The sequence below is a fragment of the Ornithorhynchus anatinus genome, chromosome 14 (genome assembly GCF_004115215.2).
Source record: "Ornithorhynchus anatinus isolate Pmale09 chromosome 14, mOrnAna1.pri.v4, whole genome shotgun sequence".
Classification (NCBI taxonomy): domain Eukaryota; kingdom Metazoa; phylum Chordata; class Mammalia; order Monotremata; family Ornithorhynchidae; genus Ornithorhynchus; species Ornithorhynchus anatinus.
In genome coordinates this window covers 39055030-39077732 of record NC_041741.1, presented here as the reverse complement: position 1 = coordinate 39077732, position 22703 = coordinate 39055030, and the positions used below count along the sequence as shown (strand labels likewise).

At 44.1% G+C, this 22703-nt stretch overlaps 1 protein-coding gene and 1 long non-coding RNA gene across 3 annotated transcripts in view; one reads left to right on the top strand and one right to left on the bottom strand.

Annotated features, from left to right (window-relative positions):
* The window catches only part of PAH (phenylalanine hydroxylase), a 43869-nt gene extending 27621 nt beyond the window's left edge, over positions 1-16248 (top strand). For both annotated transcript variants that reach the window (XM_029079226.2, XM_029079227.2), the window contains exons 5-13: positions 629-696; positions 4041-4237; positions 5888-6023; positions 7030-7099; positions 8649-8705; positions 9877-9972; positions 11731-11864; positions 13658-13773; positions 14557-16248. In XM_029079226.2, coding sequence (XP_028935059.1) covers positions 629-696; positions 4041-4237; positions 5888-6023; positions 7030-7099; positions 8649-8705; positions 9877-9972; positions 11731-11864; positions 13658-13773; positions 14557-14600 — 918 coding nt within the window. In that variant the 3' untranslated portion in view covers positions 14601-16248. The remainder of the gene's footprint in view (positions 1-628; positions 697-4040; positions 4238-5887; positions 6024-7029; positions 7100-8648; positions 8706-9876; positions 9973-11730; positions 11865-13657; positions 13774-14556) is intronic.
* Positions 6934-7368, bottom strand: LOC114816624. The gene is made up of 2 exons (XR_003764427.1): positions 7223-7368; positions 6934-7126 (listed from the first exon to the last, which is right to left on the bottom strand). It is a non-coding gene; the product is annotated as an uncharacterized LOC114816624 (long non-coding RNA).
* Positions 16249-22703: the final 6455 nt, after the last annotated feature.

Genomic DNA, 22703 nt, shown 5'->3' with positions numbered 1-22703 from the left:
TTTGAGCTTCGCTGACTGAAAGCAACACTAATACTCCATTCCACACTGTTAACTAATGAGCAATTAGCCATCCATTCAATCTGCCGGCCACGATTACAGTGAGATGGGAATCTGCACTTCATGCTTTGAGACCTTCAGGGTACAAGGCTGTCATCCATGTGGCGCTCTGCCATTTTCCTTCTAGGAGCTGTGTGAACTATCCTAGTCTTTCTTTTTCCAATAATGAATTCTGCCCACAGTTCAAAAGACTGTTTTTCTTAGGGGAAATAAGCAGCTGTGGAATAGGGAGTCTGATCGTATCGCATATACCCTATGCACAATGCTTGGCACATAGTAAGCACCAACAAAAACCACAGTTATCTTTAACCTCTTAAATGTCTCCAAGAAAGACTGTAAAATAAAAAGTCTGAAATATCAGTTCACCTCTGGCCTTCATCTTTATATGATTTCAACAAACAACCAGAAGCTGTATGATCTAGGCACTTGTGCAGTCACTGATTGGAAATCCAGAATGACTTCTGCTTTTATCGAAAGCTTTCCTTCATCCCCAGAGAAACTACCCTTGACTGTAACAAAACTTTCATTATATTGTAATAAGAAAAGAATCAATGTAATGATTTGTTTCCAGGGTTTTAAAGATCCTGTATACCGGGCTAGACGGAAGCAGTTTGCTGATATTGCCTACAACTACAGACAGTGAGTAAAGCCTATTCTGATAGGAAAGAAATCTAAATGCATCTTTCTTTTACTCAGAGGGGAAATTCTTCCTGTTTTAACTCTCCTGCTAATAGCATTTATCAAAAATTGATGGTGAAACCAACAGAATAGTCCCAGGCACTCATTCAAATGAAGAATCCTGAGCTTTGTTGTCTAATTGCTCGGCACTATCACATGCTACTACAAAGACCTAAGCACTGAATAATGAAGCCTCTGGTATTCTTCACATTAAACGCTGGAGAGGGGGGAGAAAGAATAATTTACATTAAAGAAAGAGCTGGACACATTATTAAAATAATGAATCACTTATGGTCCCAGTGTAATCTAGCATGCAATGCTCTACTTTTATCCCATATGACCCAGCTGCACTGAACAATTTTAGGGATATTTATTATTATTATTGTTGTTATTGTTATTATTTCAGATGAAGAAAATGTGAAAAGTAAATATGTATATATTTTCTATTCTCAATCCAATTTGAACAGCAGAGACTAAATTACTAGAATCTTTAAGTTTACAATAATTCTGAAGATGGGTGTTTTTAATAGATAGAGCCAGGTGTTCAGGAAAAGTTACCAGGGAGGTAGGGAGATTAAAAGCCTATTTGTTCCAAGGAACAAATGCGGAAGTTCAGCAAGCTGCAGCAAGTCGAACCATAGGAAGCCATGCCATAAATTTCAAAGAGCGGGTACACTTATTTTAGTATCTACCCCAGCACTTAGTACAGTGCCTAGTACATAGCAAGCACTTAACAAATACCATGATTATTATTACTGTTATTTCCTACTGCATTCAACCATGCTTATGTATCCCCATCCTAAAAAAAACCCCTTCCCTTAACCTTATCGCTCCCTCCAGTTTTCACCCCATCTTCTTTCTACATTCGTCTCCAAACTCCTTTAGAGAGCTGACTACACCTGGTGCCTCAACTTCCTCTCCTCCAGTTCTCTTCTTGGCCCCCCTCCAGTTTGGCTTCCACCCCCTTTACCCCGGGAAACTGCCTTTCCTCTTTCTTGCCAAATCCAACGGCCTCTATGCATCCTAAGACTCCTCTACCTCTGAGCTGCCTTTGTCATTGCAGACAACCCCCTTCTCCTGGATTCACTGGCACTGTACTCTCATGGGTCTCCTCCTATCTCTCTGGCTGTTCCTCCTCAATATCCTTCTCAGGCTTCTCCTCTGCCTCCCATCCTCTAACTGTGAGAGTCCCTCAAGGCTCAGTTTTGGGTCTCCTACTATTCGCAATCAATACTCACTCCTTTGGAGAATTAACTCACTCTCATGGCTTCAACTACCATTTCTACACAGATGATTCACAAATCTACTTGTTCAGCCTTGACCTCTTTCTTTCTCTGCAGCCTCCCATTTCCTCCAGCTTTCAGGACATCTCTTCTTGGATGTTCTGCCAACTCAAATTTTGCATGTCCAAAAGAGAACTCATCTTCCTACTCAAATCCTGACCTCCCCTTGTCTTCTCATCAGAGACTAGCACTATCCTCCCTGTCTCACAAAACCATGACCTTGGCATTATTCTGCAATATCTCTCTTTCTCATTCAGCCCACATATTTAATTTCCAATTCCTGTCAGTTCTACCTTCACAACATCGCTAATATCCACCCTTTCCTCCCTATCCAAACTGCCACTAAGCTGATCCAAGCCCTGACTATTGCATCAGCCTCCTGGCTGATCTCCCTGTGTTCTTCTCTCTCCACTCCAGTCCTTACTTCACTCTGATGTCCAGATCACTTATCTAAAAAAAGTTCAGTTCATGCATGTCTCCCGACTCTTCCAACAACTCCAACAGTTGCCCATCTATCACCACATCAAGCAGAAACCTCTTACCATCAATTTTAAAGCACTCGATTGCTCTCCTACTCCTACTTTACTCCTACTCATTCAATAGTATTTATTGAGTGCTTACTATGTGCACAGCACTGTACTAAGTGCTTGGAATGTACAAATCGGTAACAGATAGAGACAGTCCCTGCCCTTTGATGGGCTTACAGTCTAATCGGGGGAGACGGACAGACAAGAACAATAGCAATAAATAGAATCGAGGGGATGAACATCTCATTAAAACAATAGCAAATAAACAGAATCAAGGTGATGTACATCTCATTAACAAAATAAATAGGGTAATGAAAATATATACAGTTGAGCAGACGAGTACAGTGCTGAGGGGATGGGAAGGGAGAGGGAGAGGAGCAGAGGGAAAGGGAAGAAAAGAGGGCTTAGCTGAGGAGAGGTGGGGGGGGGTAGAGAGGGAGCAGAGGGAGCAGAGGGGAAAAGGGGAGCTCCACCTGGGAAGGCCTGTTGGAGGAGGTGAGCTTTAAGTAGGGTTTTGAAGAGGGGAAGAGAATTAGTTTGGCGGAGGTGAGGAGGGAGGGCGTTCCAGGACCGCGGGAGGACGTGGCCCAAGGGTCGACGGCGGGATAGGCGAGAACGGGGGACGGTGAGGAGGTGGGCGGTAGAGGAGCGGAGCCTGCGGGGTGGGCAGTGGAAAGAGAGAAGGGAGGAGAGATAGGAGGGGGCAAAGTGATGGAGAGCCTTGAAGCCTAGAGTGAGAAGTTTTTTTGTGTGGAGGTTGATAGGCAACCACTGGAGGTTTTTAAGAAGGGGAGTGACATGCCCAGAGCATTTCTGCAGGAAGATGAGCCGGGCAGTGGAGTGAAGAATAGACTGGAGCGGGGAGAGAGAGGAGGAAGGGAGATCAGAGAGAAGGCTGACACAGTAATCTAGCCGGGATATTACAAGAGCCTGTAAAACAGTAAGATAGCCGTTTGGGTGGAAAGGAAAGGGTGGCTCGCTGATTTGCTAATACAACCCAAACTTCACTTTTTGCTCCTTTTCCAACTTACTCACTATACCTCGATCTCATCACTTACCGCTTGCCCACATTCTCCCTCTGACCTGGAATTCCCCCTCCAGGTAAGACAGATCATAACTCTCCCCACTTTCAAAGCCTTACTAGAATCAAATCTCCTCCAAGAGGCTTCCCTATCTAAGTCCTCATCCCCCCTACTCCCTCTCTCTTCTGCATCACTTGGATCTGTACCTTAATCACTTGATATTCATCCCACCCTTAGCCCCACAGCACTTTATGTTTATGTTTGTAATTTATTTTAAGGCATGTCTCCCCCTCTAGAATGTAAGCTTTTCGTGGGCATGGAACATATCTACCAACTCTGTTATATTGTACATTCTCAAGTACTCATTGCAGTGATCTACACATAATAAGTGTTCAATAGATACCATAAATTGATAGTATGATCATGTGTTTGCTTATGTTTATTGCTTACAAAGTATATCTGCTGTGTTTCAGTGGGCAACCCATCCCGAGGATCGAATATACAGAGGAGGAGAAGAAAACATGGGGAACAGTGTTCAGGACCCTAAAATCATTATATACAACGCATGCCTGTTATGAACACAACCACATTTTCCCTCTTCTGGAAAAGTACTGTGGTTTTCAAGAAGGCAACATTCCACAACTGGAAGATGTTTCGCAGTTCCTCCAAAGTAAGTGGCATTTTTTTTTTTTGGTACTTGTTAATTGTTTACTATGTGCCTATGTGCCAGGCATTGTACTAAACTCTGGGGTAGAATGAGATAATCAGATTGGAGTGCTTCTGTCCCACATGGGGCTCACAGTCTAAGATGGAGGCAGTGCCGAGGTAGCTAATCTGAACCTTTATAATAGGCACACATATTCCAGCTGCCATTCAGAGGGGTTTTTCACTTGGCTCAAGTAACGACCAATTGGTGGTTTCGAGGTAAATCCATCACCATTGAAAAGCACTGTGCCAGACATTAAATTAAACCTTGGATCCAGAGATTAATGGAAAAAAGGGCCCCACGACTTCTGGGGCTTGCATTCTAAAATGGACACTTTTCTGAACAAACTTAACAGATAAGAAAAAAATTGGCAGGATCGCAAAAAGACACTCATGGAATATAGCATTTTTATCAAATAAAGAAGGTAGATTGACCCCTACTTTTAAAAACATTTAACATGTTGTTCTCTTTCTTTAGGGTTAGCCTCTAACTATCTTTGAGGTGACAGAAACAAAGGAGAGTGGTGGAAAAAGTTGTCATAGTCTGGAGTGAGAGTGAAAAGAGAATGATACCATGGCTTAGTGGAAAGAATGTAGTACTGGTAGTCAGGAGACTTGGGTTCTAATCCCAGGTCTACCACTTGCCTGCCATGTGATCTTGGGCCAGTCACTTAACTTCTCTGTCCCTTACTTTTCTTATATGTAAAATCGAGATTAAATTAGACTGTAAACCCGTCAGTGGGCAGGGATTGTCTCTATCTGTTGCCGAATTGTACATTCCAAGTGCTTAGTACAGTGCTCTGCACATAGTAAGCGCTCAATAAATACTAATGAATGAATACCTATTCTCCCTCTCCTTTAGACTCTGAACCCTGAGTGGGACGGGGCCTGTGTCTGATCTGATTTATTGTATCTGCCCCAGTGCTTGGTATATAGTGAGTACTTAATAAATGCCACAGTTATTACTTAGAGAGAGAAGAGGGAAATAGGGTGAAATGGCTTCCAGATTAATGATCCCACAAAGAACCCACTGATTCAAGCTCCTTGCATATTCTCTAAACTGTAAACTCATTATGGGCAGGGTACCTGTCTACCAACTCTGTTATATTGTACTCTCCCAAGCACTTAGTACAGTGCTCTGCACACAGTAAGTGCTCAATAAATATGATTGTTTGACTGATAGCAGCAGATAGACTAAGTTCACTGTGGGCAGGAAATGTGTCTACCAACTCTGTTATATTGCTATATTATACTCTCCCAAATGCCTATTAAAGTGCTCTGCACACAGTAAGTACTCAATATATATGATTGATTGCTAGACAATGCATAAGCACGTGCAATGAGGACAATGATGGAATTCTGTACTTCTGAGCTATTCCATGAGGTAAATCAGTACCACTGAAGTACCATTCCTGAGGCAGGAACCAGCTGTTGTAGGCTGAAACCCCAGTGGTTATCTAGCTCAGTGTTATGTCTCCTGGACTTTAAGGATTAAGATGTCTAGTTAACTTAGCTAATGAAGGCGTCTGTGAGATCTTATAATGGACCACTAGAGTTTTAACAACTTTCTGGTTCCTGCTCTGACTTTCATTTCTTCCCCTTCCTGCCACTCCAGGCTGTACTGGGTTTCGCATTCGACCCGTGGCCGGCCTTCTTTCTTCCCGGGATTTTTTGGGAGGGCTGGCATTTCGAGTGTTCCACTGTACCCAGTACATCAGACATGCATCCAAACCGATGTACACACCTGAACCGTGAGTATCTGATGGGAGATTACTTGCCTTATTGCCCCCAAACTGACATTCCATGGTGGAGCCAGATAATTGAACCAATACATTGAAATCAGTTTTTCTTATTTAACCAGCAGTTTTGCAACTGGTTATTTTGGCCTATAGAGTTGGAGGTAGGGCTGGACTGATTCAGAGACTTTCAGAGTTTGGTTTTAGGAATTAAAGGGTGAAAACGCATGGGACAGGATGAGCCCCAGGTAGAGACAGTTTTGCAGAAGCCACAGGAAGTATAAAGTAATTTGTGAGAGAGAAGGGGCTTTCTCATTGATATTGGTGACTGGTGATTCTCACTCGTTCACGGGCCTGGGGGCGTGGAATCTGGGCCAAGCACCAGAAGTGCTGAGGAGAGGATTTTGGTGGCCACAGGGATGGTCATAGCTCCACTGACTCCATAGTTGCTTCACAATGGGAGCTCTAAACTTCTCTGGCCTTAGCTCCATCCATCGTGCACATTCACCTTGCCGATCTACCCGTCCCCAGGCAGCCTGCTATGACCTATTCGAGCATGGGCCTGGGAGTCAGAAGGACGTAGGGTTCTAATCCCATCTCCGCCACTTTTCTGCCATGTGACCTTGGGCAAGTCACTTCACTTCTCTGTGCCTCAGTTACCTCATCTCTAAAATGGGGATTAAGATTGCGAGCTCCTTGAGGGACAGGAATTGTGTACAAACCGATTTGCTTGTATCTACCCCAGCACTTAATATAATGCTTGACACATTAGGTGCTAAACAAATACAGTAGTAATAATAATAATAATATTTTCCCCTCCCAAATTCCATTTTCTTTAGTAGCAGGGGGATGAGCCACCCAAAGCTTCACTTTATGTGGCCCGTATGGAATAGCCTCTGAGGGAAGAAATCAGGATACCTCCTCATTCATTCATTCAATCTTATTTATTGAGTGCTTACTGTGTGCAGAGGATTCATGCACACGCTTTATCCTAAACTCCTCTGCTACATGTTTTTCTCAGGGACATCTGTCATGAGCTTCTTGGACACGTGCCGCTGTTTTCCGATCGGAGCTTTGCCCAGTTTTCCCAGGTAAGGAGGCGAATTCCTTTACCAGACCTAGTGAATGTATAGTGTTAGGATCATTTTTTCCCATGTAGTTAGCCTTGGGCTTGGGAAAAATCAACGTTTACATTCAGGTAGAATTTCACTTACCATTGGCTCATGGACACTGGGTTAAACCAGGTGCCATAAGAATTGATTTTCATCCTTTCAAGCAGCCCAAGCAGGGAGATGGAGGGCAACCTGGGATCTCCTGGGAAAACACAAGTGTGAAATTGCCTGTAGTCATGGCCCTCTAGACTGTAAGCTCTTTGTGGGGAGGGAATATATCTGTTAAACTGTTATGTTGTACTCTCCTCAGCATTTAGTATAGTGCTCTACACACAGTAAGCACTCAATAAATAGGATTGACTGACTATTGAGCAGCAGGTGCGCATCACACTGAGTTACATTCTTAGAGTGGTTCAATCATTCAATGAGTGGTATTTATCTAGTGCCTACTGATTGCAAAACATTGTACTAAGCACTTGGGAAAGTACAACAGAAGCAAAACACACATTCCTTGTCCACAAGAAGCTTGCGATTGAATAGGGGAAGATTGACAAATACCAAATTATTTACATGAAATCAGGACAGGAGGAAAAACAAAGGAACAAAGAGGGTGTAGGGAAAATCTGCCAGGAAGAATTATCAGAGCAAAGTAAGAGAAAATAATTGAATGGGCAAATGAATATAGCATATACGTAAGTGCTGAGTTGGTATAAATTATAAGTGTGCGGAGCAGCATGGCCTAGTGGAAATAACATGGACCTGGGAGTCAGAGAAAGAATCCCAACTCTTCCACTTGCCTGCTGTGTGACCTTGGGCAAGTCATTTAACTCCTCTGTGCCTCAGTTACCTCGTCTGTAAAATAGGGATTAATACTGTGAGCTCCATGGGGGAGGGGGACTGTGTCCAACATAATTATCCTGTACCTACCCTGGTGCTTAGTAGAGTACCTGGCACATAAGTGGTTAACAAATATCATTAAAAGAAGATGCTAAGGATGGCTGTTGGATTGATGTGACTTAGATTGTTGGGAATTAGTTCACCCAAAATAAAGATGTAAATTGCAACTGTCATGTGAAATCAGAAATTATTTTCTTCATTGTCATTCAGCTTTATTCACTGGGAGCAGAGCCTAGCACTAATGTTGAAGGAGTCGCTCATCAAGATGGATGAATGGGCCTTGGTCCCGAGTATAGCATTAGATTCTGTGCCTTTTAAGTGCCGGCCTTTAAGGACCTTCCGGTCTATTGTGTGGTGACATCCCAAATGGATTCCTTTGAGTTCATAGCTCTGCAAATACTAAGATTTAACAAAATAATAATTTCATCGCTTGCTGTTCAGGCTGCCCTGAAGGTTGTATTGGAGAGCTTCAGAAGCAGCATATGAGAGAGACTTTAAATCTCCACAGCGTCAGTTTGGGATTTTCCTACATAGCTCTTTAGGGTGCTTTCTTTGTAACCTCCAGGGCTCCTTTCTTGGAAAACAATCTCACATGTGTTGGTAAACCTGTTTGTTGTTTTAATCGACGCAGGAAATTGGACTTGCATCTTTGGGAGCCCCTGATGAATATATTGAGAAGCTCGCTACGGTAATGTGTTGAAACTTCACAAACCTCAGATCTGTTAGGGTAATGACCTCAGATTGTTGGTAGGAGGTTCCCAAGGTGGATCCAGTCTAGGTCATTGTTCCGGGCTCCAGATTCTACACCAGAAGTCTACAGCACATTTGTATTGAAGAACCAAACAAAATGGAAACTTTCAGCAGTGGGATGCAAATAACCAGTCAGACAATTTCAAAAAAAGTGTGAGAGGGAAAAGGAGGGCGATGAAGGTAAAGGTAGGGAAGAAAAGAGAGAAAGAGAGAGAAAGAAAATGATTCCTGGATCATTTTATTTGCGAAGGGGGTGAATGGGAGGCAGAGTTGCAAATTCCCACTCTCCCATCCCTCTTTCTCTCAAGTCACTGCCACCTCTCTACACTTGACCCATACACACACAAAGGTGTGTATGTGTTGGGGTGGGGAGCAGTGAATCATTGATTCTAGTACCTGTGGGGAAGGGGGTGCTCAGAGCTGGCACAGAATCCACTCTTCCCCCTGCAATAGAGCTTCCCTGCCTGAATCGCACCTCACTGCTCCTGTGCCAGTGCTTATTTATGACACCCAGCCACCAGAAAGGGTGTGTGCATTCTTTTTTTCTGCCCAGATTGGCTGGCCCACTTTGGTCATTGCCCCTTGCCCGGGCACCACTAGGAGAGGGGGAACAAGAGCAGCTCCAGCTTGCCCTCCTTTCCAGCAAAGATAGTGGAAACCAGACCAGACCAGCAGGAGCCATGTCCGGCCAGCAGAAGAAAAGGAGTTGGAGTCACCATCTTGCTTTCCCTTTGGCCCTTTTCCAGCTCAAAAGGTCAAGGTGGGCCAGCCACTTCCTTTCCAAAAATCTGTGAGGGTAAAGCTAGTTCCATGACACCTGTGGTGCTGAACCCAACCACAGAGTGGGCTCGATTGCTCGAGAGATGCATCTTATATCAAGACGAGCCTGAGTTAACTCCTGAGCCATTGCTGTCTATCCGTACTCTGAAGGACCTTACACTCAAGATGCTTTTTTCCAACAGATTGTGCTCTGATTGGCTAGAAATTCTTCGTGGATTTTGGGAACTGTCCCAACTCCCACCTCTCCATCTTGGGGGGCGGAGGGGGAACTTGAAACAGTTTGTTTTGCTATGCTAGGTAATGTGCTTTAAAATCACTTTTCATTTTAGATTTACTGGTTTACTGTGGAGTTTGGGCTTTGTAAACAAGGTGGCTCCATAAAAGCTTACGGAGCCGGGCTTCTGTCTTCATTTGGTGAATTACAGGTAGGTTCCCAAGATCCCTCATCAAATCTTTGCATGTGTAATGTAGATTTGGCAGTTATTGCGACCCTTCTCTTACACGATATTATACTGTGAAACAATTTGACTCCTAGATCATCATTAGATCTGTAGTTTGAGTTCCTTTTAATAATGACTATGAAATTCGTGCCATTTGGGAATGGTTTGGCAGATAAAAGCACACATCTATGTCCTAATTTCCAAAATAAGCCCCTTTTCGTTTTTGAAAATGCTGGTGGCCATTTTGTGTCTTCCCCTCCCCACCCACAGCTACCAAAAATCTTGGTTTTACTAAAGGAAGCAGGGGGATAGGGGCAAGTGGCCTGGCCCTACCCACTGGGGGAGAGTGTTGTGTTAGAACAACTGGAATGTGGGAGACCCTGTGAGAGCTACCCAGTCTGATATCGCCCAATAGTGACCTCTGTTTTCCTGTAGAAGCTGGAGCCAGGGGAGAAAGGGAAGTAAGGGAAATAATAGTAGTAGTAATAGTATTTATTAAGTGTGTACTTTATGCTAAGGGCTGGGAAAGAGTATCCAAATGGGAATAAGACATGGACCTTGTCCCTTGAGGGGCTCATAATCCCCTTGTCCCTTGAGGGGCTCTCCAGTCATAAGGAGAGGACTGGAGGCAGTCACATCATGGGCAATGAAACAATAAAACATGAAAACAGCATAAGAGATGAATATAAATACACCACACACAAAATAAAAATAAGAGATAGTAGGGCACTGTGGCTAGAGGAGCGGAATTTCAGGCTCCTCATGATTCAGGGTCCATGGCATACCTGTAGCCACAGCAATGGCTAGTGCAGCCATTTTTCTCTGTGCCCATTCTAGATTTCACACCTACACTCACAATGCTTATATTAAAGTGGGCCCCTTGGACAGTCTGGACCATCTGCAGATTTGGTCCTATTGTACTCTCCCTATTGTACTCTCCCAAGTGCTTAGTACAACGCTCTGCACACAGTGAGCACCATCGGTCAACTGATTTGGATCCATATCAAAACCAACTCGCCACCCCGAAACCAAACCTCACACCAACGCAGGGGTGAATATAAGTGTTTTATATAAGAATAACACGGAACTGCTGCCCTGGCTGGTATAGTTGCAGAGTGTAGTCTTGGAAGGAGATAATAATAATTCTGATGTTTGTTAGGTGCTTACTATGTGCCAGGCACGTACTAAGTGCTGGGATAGATGCAAGTTAATCAGGTTGAATGCAGTCTCTGTCCCACATGGGGCTCACAGTCTTAATCCCCTTTTCATAGATGAGGTAATTGAGGCGGAGAAATGTAAAGCGACTTGCCCAAAATCACACAGCTGACAAGTGGTGTAGGTGGAATTAGAACCCAGGTCCTTCTGACTCCCGGGCCTGTGCTCTATCCACTAGACCACACTATATTTTAAGGGATAGGGTGAGGGCAGGGCAGGCCCAGAAGTTGCCCTCCATGTCAGTGAGCAGTTACTATTGCACTCCCTTGGGTCAACTTCCCAGGCTGCTGCTTCAAGTTACATGACACGCCTGAAAGTTAAAAAAAAACCAAAAACCCAAAACAAAAAATATTTCCTTCATGGAACCCAAGGAAGATTCCCTCCCCACCTCCCCTTGCCAGAAAAGGGGAGGATGCAAGGGACTGAATGGGTCTGGAAAGAAACAAGCCATCTAGTTGTTTTTAGTTGTTTTTTCTACCTACTAATCCCATCTTTAATTGTGAAAACACCGGATTGTGCGGCTGTCAGTATTGTTTATCGGAAAAGCCTCAGCTTCTGCCACTGGACCTGGAAAAAACATCAGTCCAGAAATATGGCATCACTGAATTCCAGCCCATTTATTTTGTTGCTGAAAGCTTTAAAGATGCAAAGGAAAAAGTGAGGTAAGTTTGCTCTCCCCAGAGTACTGGTCATTTGACATTTTTAAGCTTGTTCACCAGTTTTGTTTGTCTCCCTAGTTGAGTTTGGGTCATCTTCATCAATGGGTATTTATTGATTTCCCCAAGGAACAAAGGAAAATGATTTCAGGGGGTTGAGATGGATGCATGTTAAAGAACAAACACAGTCAGTGCCCTCAAGGAACTTACAGCCCATGGCGTAGATGAGACAGAGTGTATGTTCCCTCTGAGCAAAGAATGTGTCTTACGCTTCAGTTGTACTTCCCCAGGGTTTAATACAGTGCATCACACTACTACAAACATGCAATAAAAGTAACGTGTAAGATATGAACGCAGTAATACTAAAAAAGAGTTGGAAAGCTTGGGTGACCCCAAGAATGTGAGGCTGGATTGGAGGATGGTTGAGGTTAAACAGAATAAACTTCCTAAGAGAGCAGGGCCTTCAGCTTTAATGTTAGGCCAATCGGGAACAGGGAGTCTAATCATCAAAGAGAATAGGGTCATGACCTCTCCAAAATTTCTCTTTATGTATGCTTGACACAAACAATGCTTGTGTCAATGGTTACCTGTCTCAGATCACATTAAGCGTACAGCTTCATTCTTCCAATTTTTATTTGAACCAAACTCTCCTGAGTTTTAGCACTTTAAACTTGGGAAGCACAAAGGTCAAATGAAAAGAGGATTGGGTTTTGGCCTCACTTCTGACACAAGCTCTCTTTGGAACCATGGGCAAGTCATTCAGCAATGTCCAGTGGAGAGGAAATGAACCCTTTTTGGATGAAGGGCACTTTGTAAATATGCATTATTTCCCAAACATTTGGGGATTTACAAACTTTAGCAGAAGTCACAGCTAAAACATTAGCATTTGAGATGGAGATCCATTGCTGGTCATGTCTGAAATGATCTGTTTCTGAATGCCTTTGTGCAGTAAGTAACGTCTCCCTGAATCAGGCTAATTCCCAATAACAAATATATTGTCAAGCCCCTTTTGGAGCTTAAACTGCCTCAAACAATGCAGATCACATATGATCTCAGGGAAAGCCATTCCATGGACCAACCCAAGTCCCTTCAAAGATATTTTTTAACTTTTTTTTCACTCTTTTTCTGTTTCTGTTTTGGGAGTCACTATTTTGCTCTCTCTGTGGTCTTCCTACAGCTATATGATCTCTCTCAGTTATTCCATAGTCCTGCTCCTTTTAAGGATATTTAGAGCTGGTAACAAGTCAGCTCCTGGTGATTTTGTAAAGAACAAACTTCAATGGGTGTGTCTTCTTTTTAAGCTGAAACTTCCTCAAAGAGCTCCCTGCCTTTTTATGTCACAGACATCATTTTGTGGCATTCTTTCTTCAGCAGATACCTGGGCAAATACAAGAACAGAAGGGAATTGATCCCAACCACATTTCTATCTCCCATGTTTAAAAGCTTCCTTAGTTAGGAATTACTTCCTAGTAGCCAACTCACACTTCTGATTCTGTCATTTTAGTACAGTTCCAGAGATTTTCCCTTATAGTCCCCCATGGTTACCCTGGATTCATATGAAGATGGAGTTTAATAGTTCCACAGAATCAGATGGATGATTGTCTCTTATCTGTAAACTTTGAAATTTTTCATTTCAAAAATGACTTTCCCTGTATGGTTTGAGTCCTAATATCCAGGACAATATTATACAGATGTGTTCCGGGGTTTTAGAGAGGTCTCTATTTAAAGTATTTTTTTTTAACATCTAAGTTCTCCCCCACACATTTTTCCTTCACCAAAAGTTGTTTTTCCTTCTTCAGAAACTTTGCTTCAACAATTCCTCGACCTTTCTCCGTGCGCTATGATCCGTACACACAGAGGATTGAGGTCTTGGACAATACAGATCAGCTTAAAATTTTGGCCGACTCCATCAGTGGTAAGTGATTGCAGTGTTATGCCAGTAAGCACTTAATACAGTGCTTTGCACACAGTAAATGGGGAATAAATACCTTTGATTAATTGGTTCCTCCAAGAGGCTGGGCATGCACTTTCTCACCTCTGCTGGATACCAACCACAAACTATTTTGGAGACTTGAACTGAAAACAATGCATCTGCATAATAGTTAACTGAAAACAACTTCACCTGAAGAACAGTGCCCTGCCCTGCCTTACCCTAAACAGTCATGTTTGGAGAATTTCCTCAGTAATCAAGAAATGTCAACCTTTGAGAACCCATTCAGTGACGCCCAGGTTTGGTTTTCCCCTGTAGGATACAGTGGATGCAATTTGTAATCTCTCACCACTTCTCTGGGAAAAAAACCACACACAAATAAAACCAATATCCCTTTTCCTGTCTCCCTGAGAAGAAGAAAGCCTATGAAACTCAACCCCCAGTCCCAAGACTGGGGTCGGAATGTACCTAGCCCAGTTCCGCATAGAGAAAAGTAAACCAGGCTTGAGCCTGGGCAGAGAGAAAGCGTCATGTCTCTCCCCCATTCCACACTGCCACAGGCTGGAGGGAATCTGCAGCTTCTGGACAATTGGGCCGTTGAGACATTGTCACTCTTGCAGAAAGGCTCATTCATCCCAGGACATCCCAAGCCCTTGCTGGGACTCCAGGCTATCTGTGGAAGCTGCCTCCCCCATGTGGCTCCTTACTCCACTGGAAAATAGCATAGGATAAAGGTTCAATGCTGTTTTTGTTGTCTTTATCTTGTAGGTGAAGTTGGAATACTCTGCGGTGCCCTTCAGAAAATAAAATGAAGATCGATTCAGCAACCTCATCTGCCAGAAGTAACATACCAAATTGATTGCAGGAAAATATTGCATTCTCTTTATTTTTCTCATCTAATCCCTACATGTAAACTGTCTAGCATTAACCCTACAAATTACTGTCCTTCTGAGCTTGGGGATATACTTTGATTAGATATAATTCTATTTTCTCACTTTAGCTTTGACTTATTTGACAAGGTGGCTTTAATTCTAATTTGAATTTAGGACCTGTATTATTCAAACAATATACTATTTTGCTATTGATGGAATATGAACTCATGAAGGAATGATGAACATTATATGTTAGATTCAATTGAATTTTTGGTCTTTACTGTAAATCTTATCAAATTTTAACAAAATTTCCAACTAGAAATAGGTGGGCACAGTAGTTTCAAGGTAATAGATTCCTTTGTCAGTGCCTTAGCTATTACTTGATGACAGACACTTCTGGAGATTCTATAAGCCTTTCTGCCCACTAGGATATCCTTTAGTATTCAGCCCTTTGTGGGACTTGGACTGATTAGCTGGTTGACTGATTGTCTAAATGACAATGGACTGGACTGACTGTCCAAACTGATTAGCCTGTATCTGTCCAGCACTTAATACAGTGCCTGGCACATAGTAAGCACTAATAAATTCCATTAAAAAATCATCTAGCATTTGTTTCTGGCAAAGAAATGTACCCCTTACCAGTTCATACAATATGATTTAAAATATGATATTCTTGCATCAGTTTAATATTTGTTTTTGACAAAGAAATTTAGTCCTGCCAATCTATATCTTCTAGGTGAAAAACCACGGCTAAGCCCAGCCCGTAACAAATGTAGTAATATTCATCTTAGATTGTTGGTTGGGAGCATTTGATTTGAAAGGATTAAATAGCCTGGTGTTAGAGCTTTGAAGGTTGTTATTCAATTTGGCATCCATATTTTGAGGCTCATTGCCTTGGCATTTATTAAGAACAAAATTAATCTTTTTCCTCTCTGATTCAGTATTGCTGAACCCACCAAGATATAGTTACAAATAAGACAAGTCTCATTATTTAAGCTTTAAGATCTCTTTTTTAAGTATTGTAAAAATGAAACATTTAATGCAAAAATGATCTCTTGATTTAGCTTCAAAATATATTCAAAGAATTGAATTTGAAGGTTAGTTACCTCTGGTTGCTAGTCTTTTTCCAAAGAAGAAAATAGGTGCATCTAAAACTGAACTGTGTGGGCTGAATGCTTCTGTTGTTCTGTTTGGCAGGCCGCTCTCTGTGTTTAGGTATCATATCTCTGCCTGTTCTAATAGTTCTCTGCATTTTCCCAAGACACTGTCATCCATTTTTCTTGTTTATCAAATGAGTGACTTATGAGTATGTTATTCTGAATATGGGATGCGTTGCCTATGATTTATTTCATTCTTTACAAACAAAAGACATGTGTGGTTAGGAGAATTATTACACATGCATGCATTTCAGCAATATTTGATCTCACTACTCAATGACAAATGGAAATTTTCCATTTTTTTTTTCAAGTTAAGACATTTGCCTGGCTTTGTTTTAAAGGAAAATTAAATTGAAATACACAGAGAGGCATATGAGGTGCATTTGGTCAATATGCAGTATTTTACAAAATAAAATTCAGTAGAACTTCAATTTTCTTTGACTTGCAATAATTATCATGTTCCTTTTAAAGCTAATAATTTTAGGAAAGAAGATGCTAGAAATGATGTTTACCAATTCTATCTCTTTTTTTAATGTGTTGACATCCAGTAATGACTTTCCTCCCTGAAAAGCAGTGGAGGTAGTAATGTTATTTGACAACTGTGACTTGAGAAAGGCTAAATCAGTTTATAAAAAGTGGGAAAAGGAGGCGATGTAAAGGAGGATCTTCCCTCACCCTCACATTTTTTTTCCAGTGTAATGCTTTCAACTCTGGTGAAAAAATGAATTAAAGAGCGACAAGAGTAATGAAAAGTTATGGAAACTGCTGCTCTGCCCATCTCTTTCAAATAGAGTGTAAGGACACAGACAGTAACATGCTAGAGAAGCAGCGTGGCTCAGTGGAAAGAGCACGGGCTTTGGAGTCAGGGCTCATGAGTTCGAATCCCAGCTCTGCCACTTGTCGGCTGTGTGACTGTGGGCAAGTCACTTAACTTCTCTGTGCCTCAGTTCCCTCATCTGTAAAATGGGGATTAAGACTGTGAGCCTCACGTGGGACAACCTGGTTCCCCTATGTCTACCCCAGTGCTTAGAACAGTGCTCGGCACATAGTAAGCGCTTAACAAATACCAACATTATTAGAAGTGTTTCTTATTTTAATCCAGGGCATGGCTACAGTTATTTAATATCATGCATTTATTATAATACTGAGAAGCGGTGGCTTCATATGATTTGAAACACATGAAGGCTGTTCTACATTAATTAAGTAAATTAAGTAATTAATTTACTTAATTGGTCTTGCCATTTTTGTGAACTCCTTAAGGACTGGGATAGTGTCTCCCTACTCCGTGGTTCTCTCCCAACCGTTTAGTACCGTCCTGGGCACCCAGAAGGAGCTCCGTCAATACTGAAATGAGCTCAACCCATGGCATTGTTGGATTGATGACTTTTCAGAACCCTTGGGAAAAGGGTTGGGCCAATCTTTGGCGGGTTGTACTGGTGACTCCGGAGAAGGAACGGGATAAGGGACGCCTCCACCTCTTCTCTCTGATCCTCACCGATCACCAAACCTCCGGAAAGCAAAGACTCCCCCCCCCCCCCCCTTTCCCCCAACAAATTTTCCCGGGAAGGATGGACACATATTCATCTAGGAAGAAAGCAAATTCCTCGGGTTTTATTTGGGCCCCGAAGAGGCGGGTGGTGCCTTAACCGAGATTATGACTTGAATCTTGGAGGTTCGAGTGGAAGTTATGGATCTTTTTTTTTTTTCTAGAAAAAACCCAGGTACGTTTACCTTTCCTTCCTCCAGATCTTTCTGTTTCGCGTCGTTTCTTGCTCCGGTTGTTCTGGCTTCGTAAAGAAAAGTGGAAGTGAAGGCCGCCCACCGAGGCCTTCCTCTTCCTAGAAAAAGCCCCCGCTCCCTAGATAACGCGGGGCCGAGATGTAGAGACCGTTGGGTTTCGACCAGATTTCTCTGCAAAAAATAACTCGACAGTTTTCCATGTAGCTCTCAATAATTTTAATTTTAATCCTAATAATAATAATAATAATAATGATGGTATTTGTTAAGGACTTATTAATTCATTCAAGCGTATTTGTTGAGCGCTTACTGTGTCCAGAGCACTGTACTATGTACCGAGCACTGTTCTAAGGGCTGGGGTAAATACAAGGTAATCAGGTTGCCCCACGTGGGGCTCACAGTCTGAATCCCCATTTTATGGGTGAGGAAACTGAGGCACAGAGAGGTGAAGCGGCTTGCCCGAGGTCACGCAGCAGTCAAGTGGCGGAGCCGGGATTAGAACCCACGTCATCTGACTCCCAAGCCCGGGCTCTTGCCACTGAGCCTCTCTGCTTCTTTTGGGGGCAATCTCCCCCCTCTCCCCGCTCTCCATCCCACCTCCCCAGCCCCTCTCCGCCTTCCCCCTTCCCTACTTCGCCCCTCCAGACGCACGTTCAAACCTCCCGAAGCTAAAACCACCTCTAACTGGGGGATAAATCATCTTTTCTGCTCCAGGGGCGCGAGGGGGAAAGGAGGTGCCGTGATGTATTCGCAGTGGGCTCAGCTGAACAGGTAACGGTGAGGGGAAAGAAAATTGTACATTCCAAGCGCTTAGTACAGTGCTCTGCACACAGTAAGCGTTCAATAAATACTATTGAATGAATAAGTAATACCCTTGCTTTGGTTCCTATCCCAACAGGTTTTCCCCCCGCAGAGTCCTGGAGAAGGTTTCTCACCGAGACCTTCAGGGACTGGGACCCCTCACAAATACCTTTCCGAACAGCCGCCGGACAGACATAATGGTAATAATGGCGGTATTTTTAAGCGCTTACTATATGCCTGACACTGTACTAAGCGCTGGAGTAGATACAATAATAATAATGTTGGTATTTGTTAAGCGCTTACTATGTGCAAAGTACTGTTCTAAGCGCTGGAGGGGATACTAGGTGATCAGGTTGTCCCACGTGGGGCTCACAGTCTTCATCCCCATTTTACAGATGAGGTAACTGAGTCCCGGAGAAGTGAAGTGACTTGCCCAAAAAGTCACACAGCTGACAAGCGGCGGAACCGGAATTAGAACCCATGACCTCTGACTCCCAAGCCCGTGCTCTTTCCACTGAGCCAAGCTGCTCGGGTTGGACAGAGGCCCTGTCCCGTGAGGGACTCAGAGTCGCAATCCCCATTTCACAGATGAGGTGACCGAGGGCCAGAGAAGTAAAGTGACTTGCCCAAGGTCACACAGCAGACAAGAGGCAGAACCGGGATGAGAACCCATGACCTTTCCACTACCTCAGGCTGCCTCTCGACAGCAACCAGATTACCCGGGCGATCGTTTCTGCTGCAAGCCAGGCCAGGGGTGGTGACCCTGTCCCCCGATTAGACTGTGAGCCCGTCAAACGGCAGGGACCGACTCTATCTGTTGCCGACTTGTACATTCCAAGCGCTTAGTACAGTGCTCTGCACATAGTAAGCGCTCAATAAATACTATTGAATGAATGAATGAATGACCTTGGGTCCTCTCTTGCTTGATCCTTGGTCTTGGGCCCGCATAAGGCGAAAAGAGCAAGGTCCAACTCCGAACACCTTCACAGCACAGTGGGGGAGATCAGCAGCCGAAAGGAGCCCCCTTAACGAGCGACCCCCTCCTTGTAGGGGTTTAGAGGCCCGAGAGAGGAGGCTGATGGTTGATGTGGCTTCCTTAAGTATATATTCTTATAGTCTTACTATTTCCCCGTTCCTTAACCTAGTTTAATGTCGGTATCCCTCATTCAGTCGTATTTATTGAGCGCTTCCTGTGGGCAGAGAGCTGTCCTAAGCTCTTGGAAAGTACAATTCAGCCACAAATAGAGACCATCCCTGCCCGAACGGGCTCCTGTAATTTGGCCGCTACCAACTCCGCTGTATCGTACTTCCACTAGCGTCTAGTACAGTGCTCTGCGCACCGTAAGCGCTCAATCCATTCCCCTAACTGATCGATTCCCCGAGTGGTTGACTTCAGCGGTGGCCAAGGGCGGCAGGCAGGCTTCAGCACCAGGGTCAGCGTCAGTTGCCTCCCAGATTCATTCAATCGTATTTATTGAGCGCTTACTATGTGCAGAGCACTGTACTAAGCGCTTGGAATGGACAATTCGGCAACAGATAGAGACCATCCCTGCCCAATAACGGGTTCCCCCACCCAGTATCTCGGGGAGGCCGAAGAAGGGGGTCTGGTCGGGGAGGGAAATTGTCGCCTCGATAGTTCTTCCTGAGAAGGAAACGGGGGAGGAGGAAATGTCGGAAAAGGAAAGAAGAAAAAAGTTGGAGAAAGGAAGGATTTGAGAAAGACTATTGGAAATGCTTATCGTCTCGTCATTAAGGACCAATGCGATCGGCTATTCGGGATTCCTCCTTCAGCTGGGTGATTCGATTGTCTAGGATATGCGCGCTCTCTAGTCATATGATAAGTACAGGTACCTATGTAAGAATTAAAGACCTACTTGTTGGCCGATTCGTGGCTTAGTGGAAAGAGCCAGGGCTTGGGAGTCAGAAGACTTGGGTTCTAATCCTGACTCCGCTACTTGTCTGCTCTGTGACCTTGGGCAAGCCAACTCACTTCTCTGTGTCTCAGTTACCTCATCTGTAAAATGAGGATTAAGACTGTGAGCCCCACGTGGGACAACGTGATGACCTTGTATCAACCCCAGAACAGGGTTTGGCCCATAGTAAGCGATTAACAAATACCATTATTATTATTATTATGATCGGAAACGATTCTGGGAAAGATTGTTTATATGTAGAGCAACTATCATCGATTTTCTATTTTGATTTCCTCCCCTTGAACTGTACCTGACTTTACTGTCTTGTATTTACCCCAGTCCTTAGTACCGTGCTTGGCACATAGTAAGCGCTAAACAAATACCACAATTATTTCTTCCTTTATTTGGGGAGGCAATTTACGCCAGTAAAATGGTCTCAAGCTGCCCGCTATGTCTATAGTGGAATCTGGAGAGACAGTTAAAATGCTATCTGTTGTTTTTCGGAAAGAACTGATTTTTTTTTTTTTAAGACTCAGACCGACAACAAAAAAACAAATCTCGATCGCGGGTCAAGACGCAAACCGATTCCCCAAGACCTAAAGTTATTGACATAAAATACAGGCACGCAAGCACACACGCACAACCTGGAGATTAAAGACTTAGCAAAGTGGCATCAGAGAACGGTTTTCCAGCCTTTCCCTATCTATTCCCGCCCATTCCCCTGAACCCACACAATCGACCTCTATAAAAAGGGGAAACGTGAGTAAACGTAGATTCGATTGAGTTAAACTAATCAGATGAGCACAAAACACACATTAAGAGAAATATCCAGCGGAACCAAAATTCCCCGAAGCCACCATCAAACATCATTTCATTTTTCTTTTCTACTTTGGTGTGGTGGTTGATGGAGAAGGGACGAGTTGAACTGAATGCAATCACGCCTCATTTTAAAAGATCGGGAAGGGACAAATTTGTTTCTCCCTCGTTATTCGTGAAATATCGAATCTTTTAAGACAGCATCTCTAGAGAACGGAAACTACGGTAACCTGAACTGGAGAAAACCTTTTAAAATTCCGGGAGATGTGATCATGTGGGCTCCTCCCGCTACTTAATTTGAACATACAGCTAACATCTCTTTTCCTTAATCCATATCAAAGTTTTGTTTTCCCTGCCAACTCAGATTAAGCACATTTAGAGGATGACGGGTAGACCAACGAAAGTCCGGGTCTCAAAAAATGAACATTTCTCACGAAAGGCGAATTTGGCATTTGTTTCCGCACACGCTGGGCTGGGCTTTAGATGTAATTACCGGCTAATTCTCCCGTTTCAGGAGGGCCAAGTGTCAGTCGACGGAAGACTCCCGTTTCCAAAACACGATCATTTTACGACCTGGCTGGGCCCCACACATAGCCTAAGCGCCCATGTTCTGCGCATGGATGCAATCGTTAATGCAGGACATGCAATCCCCATATGCACAAGCATTCTCGGTGGCTTCTTAAAGATCAGACTTCAGCTCCTGAAAAATAAAAGAAAAAAAAACCGAAACGTTTCCTCTTCCCAGAGACCAGTCCAGGCCCAGCAGTGTCCCAGCCTGACAAAAACCTCCAGCCTTCCCCTCCACCTTCCTTCCTCCTCCATAGTCCTGACCAAGATCGGGACATGGGGAAGGAGAGGAGGAGGAGGAAGCCTGGAGGTTTAGTCAGGTTTGAACTAGAGCAGCAGCGTGACTCAGTGGAAAGCGCACGGGTTTGGGAGGCAGAGGTCATGGGTTCCAATTCCGACCCCGCCCTGGTCAGCTGTGTGACTTTGGGCAAGTCACTTAACTTCTCTGTGCCTCAGTTACCTCATCTGGAAAATGGGGATTAAGACTGTGAGCCCCACGTGGGACAACCTGATTACCTTGTATTCCCCCTCCCCCCCCCCCCCAACGCTTAGAACAGTGCTTGGCCCATAGTAAGCGCTTAACGAATACCATCATTATTATTAGTCAGGTTGGGACACTGCTGGGCCAGGACTTGTCTCTGGGAAGAGGAAACGTTTCCATTTTTTATCAGGAGCTGAAGTCTGGCTGCTCGGTCCTTTAAGGCCGGGGAACAATAGGAATCCTCTCTCGTCCATCCCGCCCCCCTCAACCCCTGTAGGGGCGAGAGCAATTATTTCTCAAAGGGAAATGACGCAGATCTGCGGACATGAAAAGAAACTTTCCCCTCCGCTTGGCCGCAGGGGGAGGGAAGCGGTGGTCAGCGCGCTATAAGAGAGGCCCCCCCCTCCACCAGCCTCAGCATCCAGGGCAGTCCCCCCCGGGGCTCTCTCTGCCGATGCTCGGGTCGGAGGGAGGACCTGGCCCGAGGGCTGCTCCTCGGAGAGGGGAAGGAGCCAGGAGGTCCCCGCGCCCAGTCCCCGACCCGGCCGCAGCTCAGCCTTGACCCTGCCTG